The sequence below is a fragment of the Lithobates pipiens genome, unplaced genomic scaffold (assembly GCF_037356315.1).
Source record: "Lithobates pipiens isolate NorthernLeopardFrog02 unplaced genomic scaffold, aLitPip1_a1.2 Scaffold_16, whole genome shotgun sequence".
In the NCBI taxonomy this organism is placed as follows: domain Eukaryota; kingdom Metazoa; phylum Chordata; class Amphibia; order Anura; family Ranidae; genus Lithobates; species Lithobates pipiens.
The window spans coordinates 381,164,385-381,180,640 of NW_027507748.1; the positions used below are offsets into that span (position 1 = coordinate 381,164,385).

Below are 16,256 nucleotides of genomic sequence, written 5' to 3' on the forward strand. Positions count from 1 at the left end.
CTTCCCCTTCCATTTTTTTCTGTTCCCTCATCCCTTATACTACATTACCATGCCTCCTTTTTTTTTCAACCTTCCCTCCCACTTCTCCCCCACCATTTTTTCCCTATCTCTGTCAGTCACTCAAATATGAATTAGTATGTAATGACTCACATCCTAATGGCAGCTAGGTTGTCCATAACCAGGTTATGGAAAACGGATAAGATTCCCTCCACTAACCAGCTTCCAGGAATCGTCAACCTCCATTATGTTTATGAATTAAAGAGGAGAGCCAGCTTTAAAACATTTTTTTTAAAAGTCAGCAGCTGCAAACACTGTAGCTGCTCACTTTTAATAAGCAGACTTACCTGTCCAGGGCGCCCGTGATGTCGGCCGCCAAGGCTGACCCGTCCCTCGGCTCTCAGGGTCCCGGCGCCACCATTTCAACTAAGGGAAACAGGCAGTGGAGCCTTGCGGCTTCACTGCCCGTTTCCTACTGCGCATGCGCGAGTCGTGCAGCGCTTTGTGAATGGGGCGCGCTGTGTTCTGGGACACACAGTTCCCAGAACACACAGCGCCCCATTACCCAGAAGACGCCGCACATTACCCAGAAGACCGAAGATCACCGCGGAGGAGGAAGAGGCAGATTAGGACGATATGCCTAGCAAAAGGCATTTCTGGTAAGTTTAAAAAAAATATTTAATTTTTTTTTTCAGATTTTTTGCTAAATTTTAATGTATTTTTGATTTTCAGGGTGGCCCTCCACTTTAATGGTGGCCTCCAGTGAGGGTCTGCTACCCAAAGAAAAATGTAGGTGGACACCGTGGGAACAGTGGTCAGGAGCCGCTGGATTCTTATGACATCCACCACTAATGCCTTGATATATTCTTACTGTGATCTCAGGCTATGCAGTACATTACTCACTTTAGACTATGGGTGTAGGAAATATGCTAAACTCAAGTATCACGACACCACCCTCCCCGAGGGCACAGTTGAGTACCCATTGGGGTGTCTAGGGGAGGGAACAGCGAATCAAGTACATATCTCCGCTGGGGTAGCATATTTGTGCAAGTACTTGAAGGTTTTACTGTTTCTGTTATCTCTATGTTTGACCATAAACCAAGTTGGTATCTCATAAATGTCATTGTATGACAACATGTAAAACGTTATGCAATGTACATATTGTATTCTCATTGATTATTCTTGAAACAATAAAAAAGTTTTTTTTTTTAAATCGACTGGCCTTAGACCAGTCTAATGGCTTTAATTTCTCTGCATGAATGTATGACTACTTTACAGTCTGAGGTACCATATCTTTGGACTCTGTATTTGCTAGTTCATCATTTCTGGTTGGAAGCCAGCTGCAGTTAGATGGAGTGGCTGACTGCTACCCAAAACTTAAAGTGGAACTTTACTGTGTTAATCAACTTTAAAGCGATTGTTCATTCTAGAAAAAAAATACTGTAGCTGCTGACTTTAATAAAAGGACACTTACCTGTCCAGGAATCCAGCACCGCCCACAGCCAGGCTAGTTCTTCACTAGCCTTTGGTTTCCCAGCGCAGGCACCCTAACTGTGGGCAGCTGGCTAGGCTGCTTTTGGCTTCACAGCTGGCTGGCCACTGAGCATGTGCAAGGTGCTTTGTGAATGACCCTGCAGTTTTCTGGACTGCGTAACACAGTCCTGCGGCTGCACTGGTCTGGCGACACTGTACTAGTGTGGCAGAGGTCAGGGACACTGGTTGCGCTGGTACAATAACAACTGTACTGGTTTACACTGGTTGCGCTAGTACAATAACAACTGTACTGGTTTGGCTAGTGATCAGCGACACTAGCTGGCTGCACTGGCATACAGTGTCACCAAAGCAGCCAGGCAATGTCCTTGATCACTAGCCCTCCAGTACAGTGTCATTATGACACAGACTGGCTGTGACTGTGTGAAAAAAGAATAAGAGATCACAGAGTTTTTTCCTAAAGTGCCAACTGCTGTAGGAAACACTGTTTCCTCTTAAAATTCATTTCTAATTGGGAAACAGAACACTGACTGCAACATGCAGCCTTTGTTTTCATGTGTAATTAATGTGATTGATCACAGCGATAACATTGCTCTAGGGGGCGCTAAAAACTGCCTCCCACCCTTAGGATTAAGCTGTCTGGCTGTTCTAAATAAGCAGTTAAAGTGGATTAAGCAGTGATAAACCAATTTTTCTATAAGCCAAAAAGTAGTCGATATTAATAAATAACTCAAAGAGAAAGAGAAGCACGGATTAAGAATGAAATGATATAAGGAGTGCTGGACATGACAGTGTGTATGAGGGACACAGAGGGTTAAGCTTTAAGGGGGTGGAGTAGAAACAGGTTTGCAGGAAACAAGTTCAGTGTAGGGGAGGGGTCACATAAAAGGGAGAGGTGTGGCTTTAAGGAATCATTCGGAGCCCAGTGTTACACAGAGGAGGCAGTTTTTCGCTGCTCCTCTGCTATGGCGGACCTCGAGGGACTCTTCGCGCGGCTGCGACGGGCGGCGGAGGTGCACGGTGCGGACTGGCTGCGGGAACGTGTGGGTGACCTGGCGGACGGCGATGTGGACGGCGGCGGAACAGGTGAGGTTCCACTGCGCGCGCGGAGGTCTCGGCCTCCGGCGCGTTTTTCTCCTGGGCCTACTCCTCGGCCGCCTCGTGACTCCCGGAGCCCGGGGGTGGACCGATCGGTCCCCCCGGCAAAACGGCAGGTTCTCGGCTCCCCCCGGTCCGGGCGGTCGTTGCGCCGCCGACCGGAGGGGGGCGGGGCTTCGCGGCCGCATGGAAATGGCGCCGGGACCGCACGGGGCCCGGTGGAGGTGGGGGGGAGTGTGGATGGCTCTGGGTCGGCAGGCCTAGGGGGGGTGCACGTGGCGGGGGATCTGCGGCATGCTGGGTCTGGGGCCAGCATCCGCGCGGTGGGGGGGAGGGGGGCGCTCCGGGGGGGTCGCATGCTGGAGGGGGGGGAGGGAGGGTCGCAGAAGGCTGCCAAGGTGCCTGGCAGGGCTGGTTTTAGACGCCGGCATGCCGGGGGCGGCGGGGGGAGGAGGACATTGCCTGCAGTCCCGGATCGCAGGGACCGGATGGGCCGCGCGGAGCACAGGGGGATGGCCGCGTCCCCGGTGCGCGCTGGAGAGGTCGGTTCGGAGAGCGAGCTGTCCCAGGAGGAGGAGGGGTCCTTTTCTGCACCCGGACCGGTACCGGTCGCCGAGGCCCCTGGGGGCCCGGGTAAGTTGCGGGAGTCTACATTGCTAGCGGATGCCTTGCGGGATCTGATGGGGGTGGCGCAGGGGGGTGCGGTACCCACGGGATCCCGGGACGTCTTGGGGGGGGTTGCGGCAGGTTCAGCGCAGGGGGCGGGGCCTGTGGCCCCGGGGGGGCCGTCCGGTCCGTTGCAGGAGCTGTTGGGGGGGCTGCAGGCCTTGGTTGGTAAGTTTGCTGGGGGCTCCGGGTCGCCTCAGGTGGCCCCCTGGATGGGTACTGTGGGGGGGGCTGGGGGGGCGGAGGTTATGCCTGCGCGGGATGCACCGCCTGCTGCGGTGTCGGGGAGCATGGATGCGGGGGCTGTGGGCTCGGGGGTTCCCCCGGTGCCCGCGGACCCGGGGGCGCGGTCTGACCTGGTTAGGATCGCGGATGCTGCCCGGTGCGAAGTTTATGTTTGTTTCGAAGGCCCATTGGGGGCGCATTTGAAGCAGGAGGTGCGGGACAAGATCGGCAAGGGTGAGTATGTGGAGATTTTCTCTTTGCTCCCCCTCGAGAAATTTAATTTGGACAGGGTTAAGCCGGACAGTTCCAAGAAGGACGACGAGGAGAAGCGTAGGTATCGGCTGATCCCGCGCACATTTGCAAATTGGCTTCAGGCGTTCGCTATCTTGGCTAGCGTGATAGGGGAAAAGAACCCCGAGCATTGCTCGGCGTTGTTTTGTTACCTGGACGCGATTGGGGAGGCTCACCGGGTGTATGGAGGGCTGGCTTGGCTGCGCTATGATGAGCAGTTTCGTCAGCGTAAGGCAGTGCGGGCTGACCTGAGGTGGGATCACAAGGACATAAGCCTCTGGATGAGGCTTATGTCTGCTCCGCGGGCGCCCACTCCGTTTCTTCAGGGGGGGGCCGGGAGTGCGTCTTCCTCGGGACTGCCGGCCGGAAAGAAGTGGGGGGTGTGCTGGCCCTTTAATGAAGGGGCTTGTAAATTCGGAGGCGCGTGCCGTTTCAAGCATGAGTGCTCCGGGTGCGGCGGCACCCACCCCCTGTCCCGCTGTTTCAAAAAGGGTCAGCGGGCCGGTGCCGCCGGTCAAAAAAGGGATGACGCCGGTGAACCTGGGAAGGATGCTTCCTTTCCTAAATAGGTATCCGGATGGTGAGGCGGCGCGGGGGTTAATTCTGGGTTTTCGGGACGGTTTTAGGATTCCCTGTTCTTTGGGAGGGGTGCCGCCGTTGGCCAGGAATTTGCGATCGGCTTTAGATCACCCGGGGGTTGTGGATGACAAATTGGGTAAAGAGGTGGCGCTGGGCCGGATGGGTGGCCCTTTCGAAGTGCAGCCGTGGGGGGACCTGGTGGTCTCCCCGTTGGGTGTAGTTCCTAAGAAGGAGCCGGGGAAGTTTCGCTTGATTCATCACCTGTCTTTTCCGAAAGGGGGGTCGGTCAATGATTTCATTGACCCGGAGGCGTGTACGGTTTCCTACACGTCTTTTGACGCGGCGGTACGGTGGGTCAGGCGGTATGGTCGTGGGGCTCTCATGGCCAAGGCGGATGTGGAATCGGCGTTTCGCCTTCTGCCGGTCCACCCGGACAGCTTCCGGCTGTTGGGATGCCACTGGCGGGGCAAGTTTTATGTGGACTTGTGCCTGCCCATGGGTTGTTCCATTTCATGCGCCTATTTTGAAGCTTTTAGTTCATTTTTGGAATGGGTGGTGAGAGATGTTTCGGGCCTGGAGTCGGTCATCCACTATTTGGATGACTTTCTGTGCGTGGGCCCGCCTGCCTCCAATGTGTGTGCGATTCTTCTGTCCACGTTGCAGCACATTGCGGGCAGGTTCGGGGTGCCGTTGGCGGGGGATAAGACGGAAGGCCCGGTGACGGAATTGAATTTTTTGGGAATCGTGATTGATTCTATGGCAATGGAGTGTCGCTTGCCAGAGAATAAATTACGGGATCTGCAGGCGGAGTTGGCAGGCATGCAGGGCCGGCCGAAGGTTCAGCTTCGGGCCCTGCAGTCCCTGTTGGGCAAGCTGAATTTCGCTTGCCGGATCATCCCTATGGGCCGAGTGTTCTGCCGACGGCTGTCGGGGGCCACTGCCGGGGTAACCGCCCCTACCCATTTTGTGCGTTTGCGAAGGGAACACCGGGAGGACCTGCGGGCTTGGCATGAATTTTTGGAGTCGTATAATGGGCGGGCCATGTGGATGTCGGGGCCAGTGAGCAACTTCGATGTGGAGTTGGTTACTGACGCGGCTGGCTCAACGGGTTATGGGGCATTTTTCCGGGGTCGGTGGAGTGCGGAACCTTGGCCACGCTCATGGGAGGTTGCGGGGTTGTTGGGCAATTTGGTTTTGCTAGAATTGTTCCCGATAGTGGTGGCATTGGAGCTGTGGGGGGCGGAGTTTTGTAATTTGAAGTTGCGCATCAATTGCGATAATATGGGGGTGGTCCAGGTCCTCAATCGTATGACTGCTTCCTCCCCCCCGGTCATACGGCTGCTGCGACAGCTGGTCTTTCGCTGTTTGCGGCTCAATGTTTACGTTTATGCTGTGCACATACCTGGGGTGGAGAATTCTTTGGCTGACTCGCTCTCTCGTTTTCAGTGGGACAAGTTCCGGCAGCTGGCGCCGGGAGCGGAGGAGTCGGGGGCGCCCTGCCCCGGGTGGATGTGGGAACTTCCCTTGGAATCGCCGCAGGTTGGTTAAAAAGGCCGTTGAGTGAGGCTACATGGTCCGCTTATTCTAGAGTGTGGGCGGAATGGTGGGCGTTCCTGCGGGAGGTTGGAGTGGCTGGTCGGGGCTCTGACCGGCGCTGGGTGGTATTGTACTGGGTTGCCCGGAACATTGAGACGGGCCTGTCTCCCGCGTCTATTGAGCGGAAGCTGGCGGGGTTGGCCTTTTTGTTCAAACTGTGGGGGGAGCCGGACGGGACGAAGGATTTTTGGGTGAGGCAAACGTTGAAGGGGTACAGGAGGGATTGGAAGGGTAGGGATGCGCGCCGGCCGGTGTCATTTGACAATTTGGTGGCAATTTGTTCTCGGCTGGTGGACGTTTGCTCGTCTGCTTACGAGACCGTTCTGTTTACGGCAGCGTTTTCGTGGGCGTTTTATGGGGCTTTTAGGATTGGGGAGTTGGTGTGTCGCTCAAAACGGGTGGCTGGGGGTCTGTTGGATCAGGATGTGCAGGTGGTTGCGGATCGGGTGAGTATACGGTTGCGTAGGTCTAAGACTGATCAACGGGGCAAGGGAGTGGCGATTACGCTGCTCGCCCTGCCGGGCTCGGTAGTGTGCCCGGTGGCGGCGGTACGGGCTTTCCGGGCGGTACGGCCTGCGGGGGCGGGCCCCTTTTTGGTGCACGAGGAGGGCTCTTTTCTATCCCGTTTTCAGTTTGTGTCGGTCTTTCGGCAATGCCTGAGGGCGGTGGGTTTGGATGAGCGGGACTACGCGTCCCACTCTTTTCGGATTGGGGCGGCCACGGAAGCGGCTCGATGTGGGCTGGAGGAGGCGGTGGTTCGCCGGATTGGTAGATGGGAGTCCCGGAGGTTCCGGTCCTATGTCCGGCCGCAGTTGCTACTGGGGTAAGGAGGGTGCGGCTGGGGGTGTGGTTTGCTGTGGGATTTATGGGGGGGAGGACTGTGCTTGTAACATTCCTTTGGTTGTTGTGTTATTTCTCTTGTTTTCATTCCAGATGGAGGTTCTCAACGCCTCGTTTGGATCCTGGGGCATTCGTACGTCTGCTGGGGGGCCAGGAGAGGTGATTCTCTACCAGCAGGCAGGCAATTGGGTATCCCCAGGGAGGTAGCTAGGGTGATGTGGTTGGGTTTCCCGGGCATGAGGTGGGAGCGTGTCATGAGGGAGGTGGAGCGCTTCGCTTTGAAGGATAAGCCCCCGGATGTGCTGGTTGTTCATGCGGGGGGCAATGACCTGGGAGTTCGGAAAGTGAAGGACATTTTGGCGGATATCAAGGCGGATGTGTTGCGCATGCGAGTCCTTTTCCCGGGCACCATTTTGGTGTGGTCGGACATTGTGGCCAGAACGGTGTGGCGGGGGGCCAGGTCTTTAGCCAGCCTTGAGAAAACTAGGATTAGGGTTAATAAGGTTGTTGGGCGGTTTGTAGTGCAGAACGGGGGCATTGTGGTGAGACACAGGGAATTGGAGGTGAATGTAGGGCTTTATCTTAAGCGGGATGGCGTTCATCTATCGGATGTGGGGATTGACCTCTGGTCCTTTGGCTTACAGGAGGGGATACAGAAAGCTCTTCGGGTGTGGGGTGGCCCTCAAGGTTGAGGGGGTCACCCTTTCGGGCTGTGGCGGTGTGTTTTCTGGTGGTTTCTGACGGTAGACAGGTACTCAGAAGGGATCTGAGGGTGTGGGGGGCTCATCTAACGATCGGCCCCTCTGGGTATTCCTGAACGTTGGAGGGAATACGGTTATGTTCACTGGCGGAAGTTGTCTCCGACCGGTCACAGGTGGAGGCCTTTGGGAAGTTGGTCAGGTGTACCGCAGTGATTTGGTATTGGCTTAAGTGTGGTCACCGTCAGAGATCACCAGAATGGGCAGTTAATGTTAATTTAAATGTGGTTTAATGTTAATAAAGTTATTTATATTTATATATTTATATATATTTATATATTTATATATTTTCATATTTACAAGTTATTTGGAGTGAATTTTGAGTTATGTTTAATAAAGGCTGTTGTGGCCAGTTTACTCCAACCTATGGTGTGGTCTCGTTACTAATAGGTAAGAAATAGTATAAGGGGAACATTCAGACTACACTAGTCAAGAGAAGCACGGATTAAGAATGAAATGATATAAGGAGTGCTGGACATGACAGTGTGTATGAGGGACACAGAGGGTTAAGCTTTAAGGGGGTGGAGTAGAAACAGGTTTGCAGGAAACAAGTTCAGTGTAGGGGAGGGGTCACATAAAAGGGAGAGGTGTGGCTTTAAGGAATCATTCGGAGCCCAGTGTTACACAGAGGAGGCAGTTTTTCCCACCCTCCCGCCCTACTGTTATGTGTTTGTTTTGTTGTCTTTTGTTGCTGGTCTTTTTCTTCTTTTTCAGGTTTCATCGGTTGTCACGGCAGCTGAAAGTTTTTCGTGTTGGCGGTGTGTTTTCTGGTGGTTTCTGACGGTAGACAGGTACTCAGAAGGGATCTGAGGGTGTGGGGGGCTCATCTAACGATCGGCCCCTCTGGGTATTCCTGAACGTTGGAGGGAATACGGTTATGTTCACTGGCGGAAGTTGTCTCCGACCGGTCACAGGTGGAGGCCTTTGGGAAGTTGGTCAGGTGTACCGCAGTGATTTGGTATTGGCTTAAGTGTGGTCACCGTCAGAGATCACCAGAATGGGCAGTTAATGTTAATTTAAATGTGGTTTAATGTTAATAAAGTTATTTATATTTATATATTTATATATATTTATATATTTTCATATTTACAAGTTATTTGGAGTGAATTTTGAGTTATGTTTAATAAAGGCTGTTGTGGCCAGTTTACTCCAACCTATGGTGTGGTCTCGTTACTAATAGGTAAGAAATAGTATAAGGGGAACATTCAGACTACACTAGTCAAGCAAATAATCTTATTGACAACATTGGGCTATATATATCTTTCATTGAAGGAATTGGGATCACAGTTCAGTTCACTGACAACATGAATGTTTCGTTTCTGGGCATTGGCATATTTTATGAATTTGGGAATTTGAATATTTATTTGGAGTGTTTATGCTTTTAGTAAAGGACATAGATATAAGTCACTGAGTACATTGACACATTTAATTGGGAGCAATGGCTCATGTAATTAATTGGGGTAATGCCATGTTTAATTAGACATGTCATTAACTAATGACATGTAATTATGGTATTGACCTATTTAAATACGGTGATAATGACTTGTTAAAGCTGAAGTTTAATATACGCATATAATACCGTCCCTTGTTTTGCTGACCAACATGGAATTCCAATTTTTTAATCAAATAATTTTTATCTCAAGAAATATCTGCCTTAAGACACAGTGACATTCCAGGCCATGATCATAAAATCAGACTTTGTAGATGCCTGGCATGAACCAAACCCATTTCTCAGGGACTACACTTATTACTCTGCTGTACATGACTTGTACACAGTTATAGACCATGTCTGGTTTCAGCAATTTTTCCTCCCAGAGCTTTCAAGAGCTAAATTATTTTATGTACCATGGTCTGACCACAACCCTATCATACTACATGGCTGCTCCACATAGGCTTCAAACAACCTGGTCCCTCAATGAATTGCTACCCACTCATCTGGAAATCCTAGACAAACTTAAATTAAGTACCACAGAACCCTACTTAAAGTGATTCTAAACTTTACATTTTTTCTTCTTTAAAATAAACATAATATACTTCTGTTTAATAATTTTTCACAGAGCAGCCCTAATCCTTCTCTTCTCGTGTCCCCTGCGGCACTCCTGGCTCCTGAGAAAGAGAGCAGACAGAGCCTGTGCTCTTGTGCACATTGCTAAAACCACTTTACACCAGGGATTCTGCACCCTTTTTTTTCAGTAGAACAGGAGACAGCATCAGTAGGGCAGTGGATGGTGTGTGGGCAGTGGACGTGTCAGTAGTGCAGTGGATGGTGTCGGTCAGAGCAGTGGACAGTGTCAATATGGTAGTAAACCATATCAGTAGTTGTTAATTATTTTTTTTAACTTTTTTTAGCAGCCCTTTTGGGGGGCTTTAGTGAAATATCAGGGGTCTAAACAGACCCCTAATGTTTCACTTATGAGACAGAGAAAGGAGATTAAGGACACAGTCCTCAATCTGCATCTCTGCAGCTTCAGCTGTACAGAATGAAAGGACAGGAAGCGCTCTGCACAGTCCCCCTGTTTATTTACAAACTGAAGCCTAGGAAACACAGTTTCCTAGGCTTCAGTTATGAATGAACACAGTGAGAGATTGGTACCAATCACTGTGTTAATTCAGAAAAGGAAGGGGCTGGTAAATTACATTTACCAGCCCCTTTCCTATGCTCCCAACCTAGAAACAATCCCACACAACAGCCCTGCAGGAGAGGAGGCGAGGGGAAGCAGGCATTGCTGCGGTGGGAGGGGGGCCAAGGGAGCATACAGGGGGGCCTAGGCAGCAGAAGGAAGGGGAACCTAGACAGGAGAGGCAGCAGGGGCAGCATTTACTGGAACCGATCCCCTGCATTTTCCTCCTTCAGCAGCTGAATGCCAGCGAGAGGGTGAGGACGAGAAGATGGCTTTTAGTTTCTGTGGCAGGAAAATGCAGGGGATTAGTTCCTGTACATGCCGACTCTGCTCCTGTCCAGGTTTTGGGGGTCTGCAAGGAAAGAATGCGATCTACCTGTCACCTGCCCACGATCAACAGGTTGCTGGCCCCCATCTTAAACATTAACTCTGTCTCCTTGCCCGTCATGGTTTGTAAAGCATATAAGACAGTACTTAGGGGCCACTTATTCCAAATCGCCTCTCAACGTGAAAAACTGGAACTCAAATCAGAATTCTAGTGAGTCTCTCAACTACACAAAACAAATTCAACCCTTCGTAGTTGTAACCACTTAGATAAGATTAGGACAAAATCAAATCTGTGCCTTAGTTATATTGCAGAAAAACAAAAACTTTACACACAAAGCACCAAACCCAACACTGTGCTAGCAAAAGGCCTGCATTGCTTTAAACAGAAAACACTCCCTGTTACCCTTTAACTGGCCAGAGTAGACTCGCTAGCAACTTAGTCTAAATAGTTCTTGAACTCCAGTGTCTGTTGTCTCAGCTCTATGCCTCCCCTGCCCCCTTTCCTGTTGGCAGAGCAGAATTTTTTTTAATGCTTCCAATTTCTCAGAACTCTAAAGAATTGTATAGAAGTCCTTGTAGCTAAGTCAACTATCTCCATAAAGACAATGTAAAAGCAAGTTTTCCGGATATCCCGATCATCTTCATCTTGGACATGGAACCTCCCACTGCTGCAATCCTAGTGAACAGTTAGATTCCGGGTCTTGACTTCACAGACACCCATCACAAAGTCGTGCTATTCACGGATAACAGCTTATTAAATAAATTCCATTCTCCACCTTAACTCACCAAACCTCTTTAATACCATATCAGATTTTCACTTCAAGACTCAAAGATAATGAAGTCAAGTCCAAATAACTGGATAGCAACCTAAATTCCCAGTTATGCCAGACAATTAGAGAGAACTAAAACATCAAGTCAACCTCATCTCTACCTTATTTGGATGTCAATATCACCTTCTCTGTTGACTCCCTATATAAAGCAACCTATCCACCCCTACTTAGAGAACTCTTGTGTCTTCTAACTGCATGCCGTTCCTTCAGGAGAATACACACTATCAAAAAATCATATTCTCCCCAACCTTCTCTACTATATCAGGGTTCTATTTACAGTCCGATTTGGACTATCCCAAACCTCAAACCACTCACAATAGACCCCACTCTACAACAATCATTGAAATAATGGGACTCAATCAAGTACTCCAGAAAATTAATCTCGCTCAACCTTCTACTCTTAGGCATTCTTTATAACCCTTCATTACCCAACAACCTTCAAGAACCCCCTGGCCTTTACTTAGTGGTTCAATAATGGTATCAAACATACTATGAGCTTCTCTAACTGGACAGTATGAATTTGTTCCCATACCACCAGAAGCATTGAAAAGTCCCTCAAATGCAATTCTTCCAATATTACCAGGTCAACCTCTGTACAACCCCAATTCCAAAAAAGTTGGGGTGCTGTATAAAATCTACATAAAAACAGAATGAAATGATTTGCAAATCTCATAAGCCCATATTTTATTCACAATCGTAAGCATATCAAATGTTTTAACTGAGGAAATGTACCATTTTAAGAAAAAAAATAGGTCATTTTGAAATTGATGGCAACTTTCCGCAAAATTGGGACAGGGCCAGGTTTACCACAGTGTAGCACCCCCTCTTCTTTAAACAACACTCTGTAATTTATAAAGAAAGGAAATAAAATAAAGATCTCATAAAGACAAGAAAGGGGAGGGCTCCAATGGTGAAGTACATAAACACTTTTATTATAACTCAAACCAAAAACAGTGTAGAGGTACTCACAAATGACAAACAGGTAATTCACAGAAAATTAGCCCAGCGTTCCGTTCGTATCTCGGACGCTACTTCTGGTATCCTAATTCCTCGTATTCCGACGCGTATAGTCATGTGTCACATGACTTCATCAGGGAAATGATTTGGGTGGTGTAATACCCTACAAGGGATGTCCTTCTGACACCAGGGTAATCCCCCCAGCTCCGCTCCTGAGAGGCACTGCTCCACCTGGACCCATTGCTTTAACACTCTATGTCGGCACCAGTCTATGACTCTTGCCATGTGGCATGCCTTATGATACATGTTTACATCAGGGAGAGCCATACCTCCCCTCAACTTTGGGAGACGCAGAGTGGACTATGCTAACTAGGTGGTTTCTGGGCCCAAATAAACCCGGTTAGAGCTTGATTTACCACTCTAAGATAGGTGCTCGGAATTTTGACTGGGAGGGCCTGCAGATAATACAAGAATCTTGGCATAACGTTCATTTTTATAATGCTGCAACATCCAAACCAAGAGAACATGCCCTTCAGCCAGGTCTGGAGGTATTTTTTAACTTCTGTCATCGGGGGGGGGGGGGGGAGTTAAGCGGGAAAACTTCCTCCATAATGGATGGCAAGTTTATGCCCAAGTATTTGATGCTTGTTCTAGCCCACTTAAAAGGAAAGTCCTCCCTCAGCAAGTTTGCCGTTGGAGTTAGCAGGGAGACATTTAGCGCCTCCGATCTCTGGTAGTTTACTTTAAAGAAAGAGAGTGCACCGTACTTCCGTAGTTCTACCAGAATTTAGAGGCCAGCCCTGTCTTGTCCCATTGGCTATCCCAAAAGAAGGGGACAATTGGCCCTTAACCTTCACTTGAGCCGAGGGTCTCGAGTAAATTGCCAGTAGCCAATTCATAACCCACAGGCCCAGGCCCACATGGCATAAGGTCTTGAACAGAAAGGGCCAGTTCACTCAATCAAACGCCTTTTCAGCATCGGTCGAGAGGAGGAGCATTGGGATGTTTCGCATTTTGGCTGCATGAATGAGGTTAATTGCCTTGGTGGTATTATCCCTCGCTTCTCTTGAGGGCACGAAACCGACCTGATCCAAGTGAACAAGAGAAGGGATCCATTCCATCAAACGCAGTGAGTGAACCTTCTCACTCAAATCTTTAGGTCGACGTTAAGGAGGGAAATAGGTCTATAATTCTGGCAATAAAGGGGGTCCTTGCCCTCTTTGGGAACCACCGTGATGAAAGCCCGTAAGGTGTCTTTTCCGGAAGGGCCACTCCCTCCCTGGCCTAGTTAAAAGCCGAGAGGAAGTGCGGCCTCAAAAGATCCCCGAAAGTCTTACAGTAGGCAAGCGTATAACCGTCTGGGCCTGGGGATTTGCCATTCTGCATGTGGTTTATGGCCCAGGATATCTCATCCCCAGTAAGGGGAGCCTCCAACGCCTCATCAGGCAACCTGGGTAGGCCTGATTTGCATAGATAGTTTTGAATGTCCTCCTGTTCCGAGGATTTATCCCTCTCTGTAGATTTCTGCTGTAGGTTATACAAAGATGTATAATACTTGCGGAATTGTTTTGCAATTTCCTCCGTGGCGTGCACCTTAGCGTTCCCTTCCCCCATTATTTCGCGAGGATAAAGGCCCATGCCTGTTGCGCCCGCAGAGTCCTAGCCAATATCTTGCCGCATTTGTTGCGTAAAAGGTGCGTTTACACTTCGTGATAACGGCTTTGGCTCTGATCAATGCCAATGATTTCAACTGGTTTCTCAGAGTAGTGAGCTCCGCCAGTGTCCGGGCGGCCAACGTTTGCTTATGGGTGGTTTCCAGGGCCCTGATTTTATCCAGAAGAGCAAGCGTTTGCTGGGATCTCTCTTTCGCGTGCCAATCCTTATCAGCAAACCCCTGATGGCACACTTGTGGGCCTCCCAGACCATCAAGGGGGAACTCCCGGAATCTGCGTTTGAGTCGAAGAAATTCCTCAGCTCCCTAGAGACCACTGTCACGACAGTCTGGATCAGGGTTTCATTCAACTTCCATTGCCACTGTTTGGGGACTGGGGGAAAAATGTCTATATCCACGAATACCGGGGCGTGGTCCGAGAACGTAATAGCACCTATAGAGGCGGCTCTCACCCTTGAGAGGAGAGATTGGGGCAGCATGAATAGGTCAATTCTGGTGTAGGAGTCATGGGGGTGCGAATAGAAGGTATAATTTCTCATGGTAGGACAGAGGATCCTCCAGACATCCACCAGCTGGAAAGAATAGAAATTTTTCTTTAGGCGCTTAAGCGCTGCATAAGAAATCTGTGAAGTCTATCGGGATTTATCCATGTAGGGGTCCATGGCAAAGTTCATGTCACCCCCCAGGATCACCTTTCCCTCGGCAAAGACCTGTAGTTCCGTTAGAGTGGGTTCCAGATAACCCATCTGGTCTGTATTGGAGAGGTACAAGTTCACCAAAGTGACCATGGAGCCGCCCAGGACCCCCTTCACAAATAGGGCCCTTCCCTCCGTGTCGCTCAACTGGTCCTGGAACTTCCATGGTGTCGTGGAGCGTATCAGTATGCTGACCCCCTTAGACTTAGATCCGACGGAGCACCCGTGGTAGGCCTCCGGGAAGTAGCGGTCACGGAGTCTATGCGGACCATTGGCTCTGAAGTGAGTCTCCTGGAGGAAGCATATGTGAGCTTTGGAGTGTCTCAGGTTGTTAAGCACCATGGATCTTTTCTCCGGGGTGTTAAGACCCTTGACGTTAACAGACATAAGTCTGAGGGTTTCCTGTGAACTCATGGCAGAGGCGGAGACCAGAGGCAGACCAAAAAAAAAACAGGGGGGGAGATAGGTGGAACAAGAAGTTACTGAGCTAGCAGTCCACCCCAATAACTAAAACGCCACAGGCGTGTTAGAGAACTAATCTCACCGCACCCCTAAGGCTCCAACAAGGGGCCCTCAAAAGGATGCCCACCTATGTGGGATAAGTGGTCGGGTACAGCGGAATTTAGAAGCTCCACAATCAGACCCAAGTTGTCAGCTAACATTAAATGTAACGAGTTAACAGAGGTAAACCAGTAAATTACTTACGTGAAAACAGTCAACATTCGCTCTACACGTTGCTCAGAATCCCCATTCAAACAAAGGGTACCTCCCCCTGAGATCCCCGGTGGGGACCCCCGGGGTGGACCTATGGGGATGAAGACCAACCCATTCAAGTCAACCCCTTCATGCAGTGGCAATACCCAGTATTCAAACGATTCAGCAATAATAAGGCCCATCTTGAGCTGTAAGGAAGGAAAGGTTAGTACATCTTTAAGCAAGCCCCTAAGACCAATCTCCACCCCTCCCCCCCTCCCAAATGCAGAAGAAAAATGGTATGGCCTCCCTATATGACCGCTGTGGTCCAGTGTCCTGTCCCATCGACTCCCGGGGGGGCCCACTCCAGGATGTTCCACCCGAGACCCCAGCCGAGGCCTGACGAGTGCCCCGTGCAATGTGCGCATGGACCAATGATTGTCCCCCCGTTGAGACCCGGGCAGCCCGGACTCTAAGCCATCACTTACATAGCGCTCCACCCAGCCCGTCTTCCCCCCAGTCCACAGCAGCTATGATGTAAGATGTGATATGGGCACACAGTACCGCCTCGAGCTGGATCCATAAGCTCCATTGTACAAGGGCATCTCGTGTGAGGTTTTCTTAGACTGGGCAAGTCTCACCATGTATCACCTAGCAGTGGCATTGTCAGCTTCAACCATTGGGGCCGAAGTTGTTGTATGAGCCCCGGATCTGCGTCCAATGGATACACACCCCAGATGAGCCTAGCCCGGCTCTCGGTCTCTGCGGTGTTCTCCCTGTAGAGGGGCGCAATCCTTAAGAGCTCCAAGGGACCCCCATGGAAGATGTCCACTAGTGCGGGGGATAGAGCACCTCAGGGTGAAGCTGTCCCATTTCCCTGAGGGGGAGGCTGATCTATCTCATTCAGTCCACTGATCTCA

At 50.2% G+C, this 16,256-nt stretch overlaps 2 protein-coding genes across 3 annotated transcripts in view; one reads left to right on the plus strand and one right to left on the minus strand.

The window, feature by feature from the left end:
* The window catches only part of PPM1E (protein phosphatase, Mg2+/Mn2+ dependent 1E), a 436,341-nt gene that overhangs the window by 108,771 nt on the left and 311,314 nt on the right, over window positions 1-16,256 (minus strand). The window lies entirely within an intron of this gene.
* On the plus strand, window positions 2,960-8,157 carry LOC143983017 (uncharacterized). Of its 2 annotated transcripts, XR_013274550.1 has the most exons (3): window positions 2,960-3,219; window positions 5,794-5,886; window positions 6,877-8,146. XR_013274550.1 is itself a non-coding variant. In XM_077482227.1 (2 exons), exons 1-2 carry the CDS (start codon window positions 4,165-4,167, stop codon window positions 6,988-6,990), a joined length of 1,836 nt encoding a protein of 611 aa, XP_077338353.1. In that variant the 5' UTR covers window positions 3,446-4,164; the 3' UTR covers window positions 6,991-8,157. The 2 variants fall into 2 exon arrangements, 1 of the variants encoding a protein (XP_077338353.1); XM_077482227.1 differs by lacking the exon at window positions 2,960-3,219 and having other exon boundaries at window positions 3,446-5,886; window positions 6,877-8,157.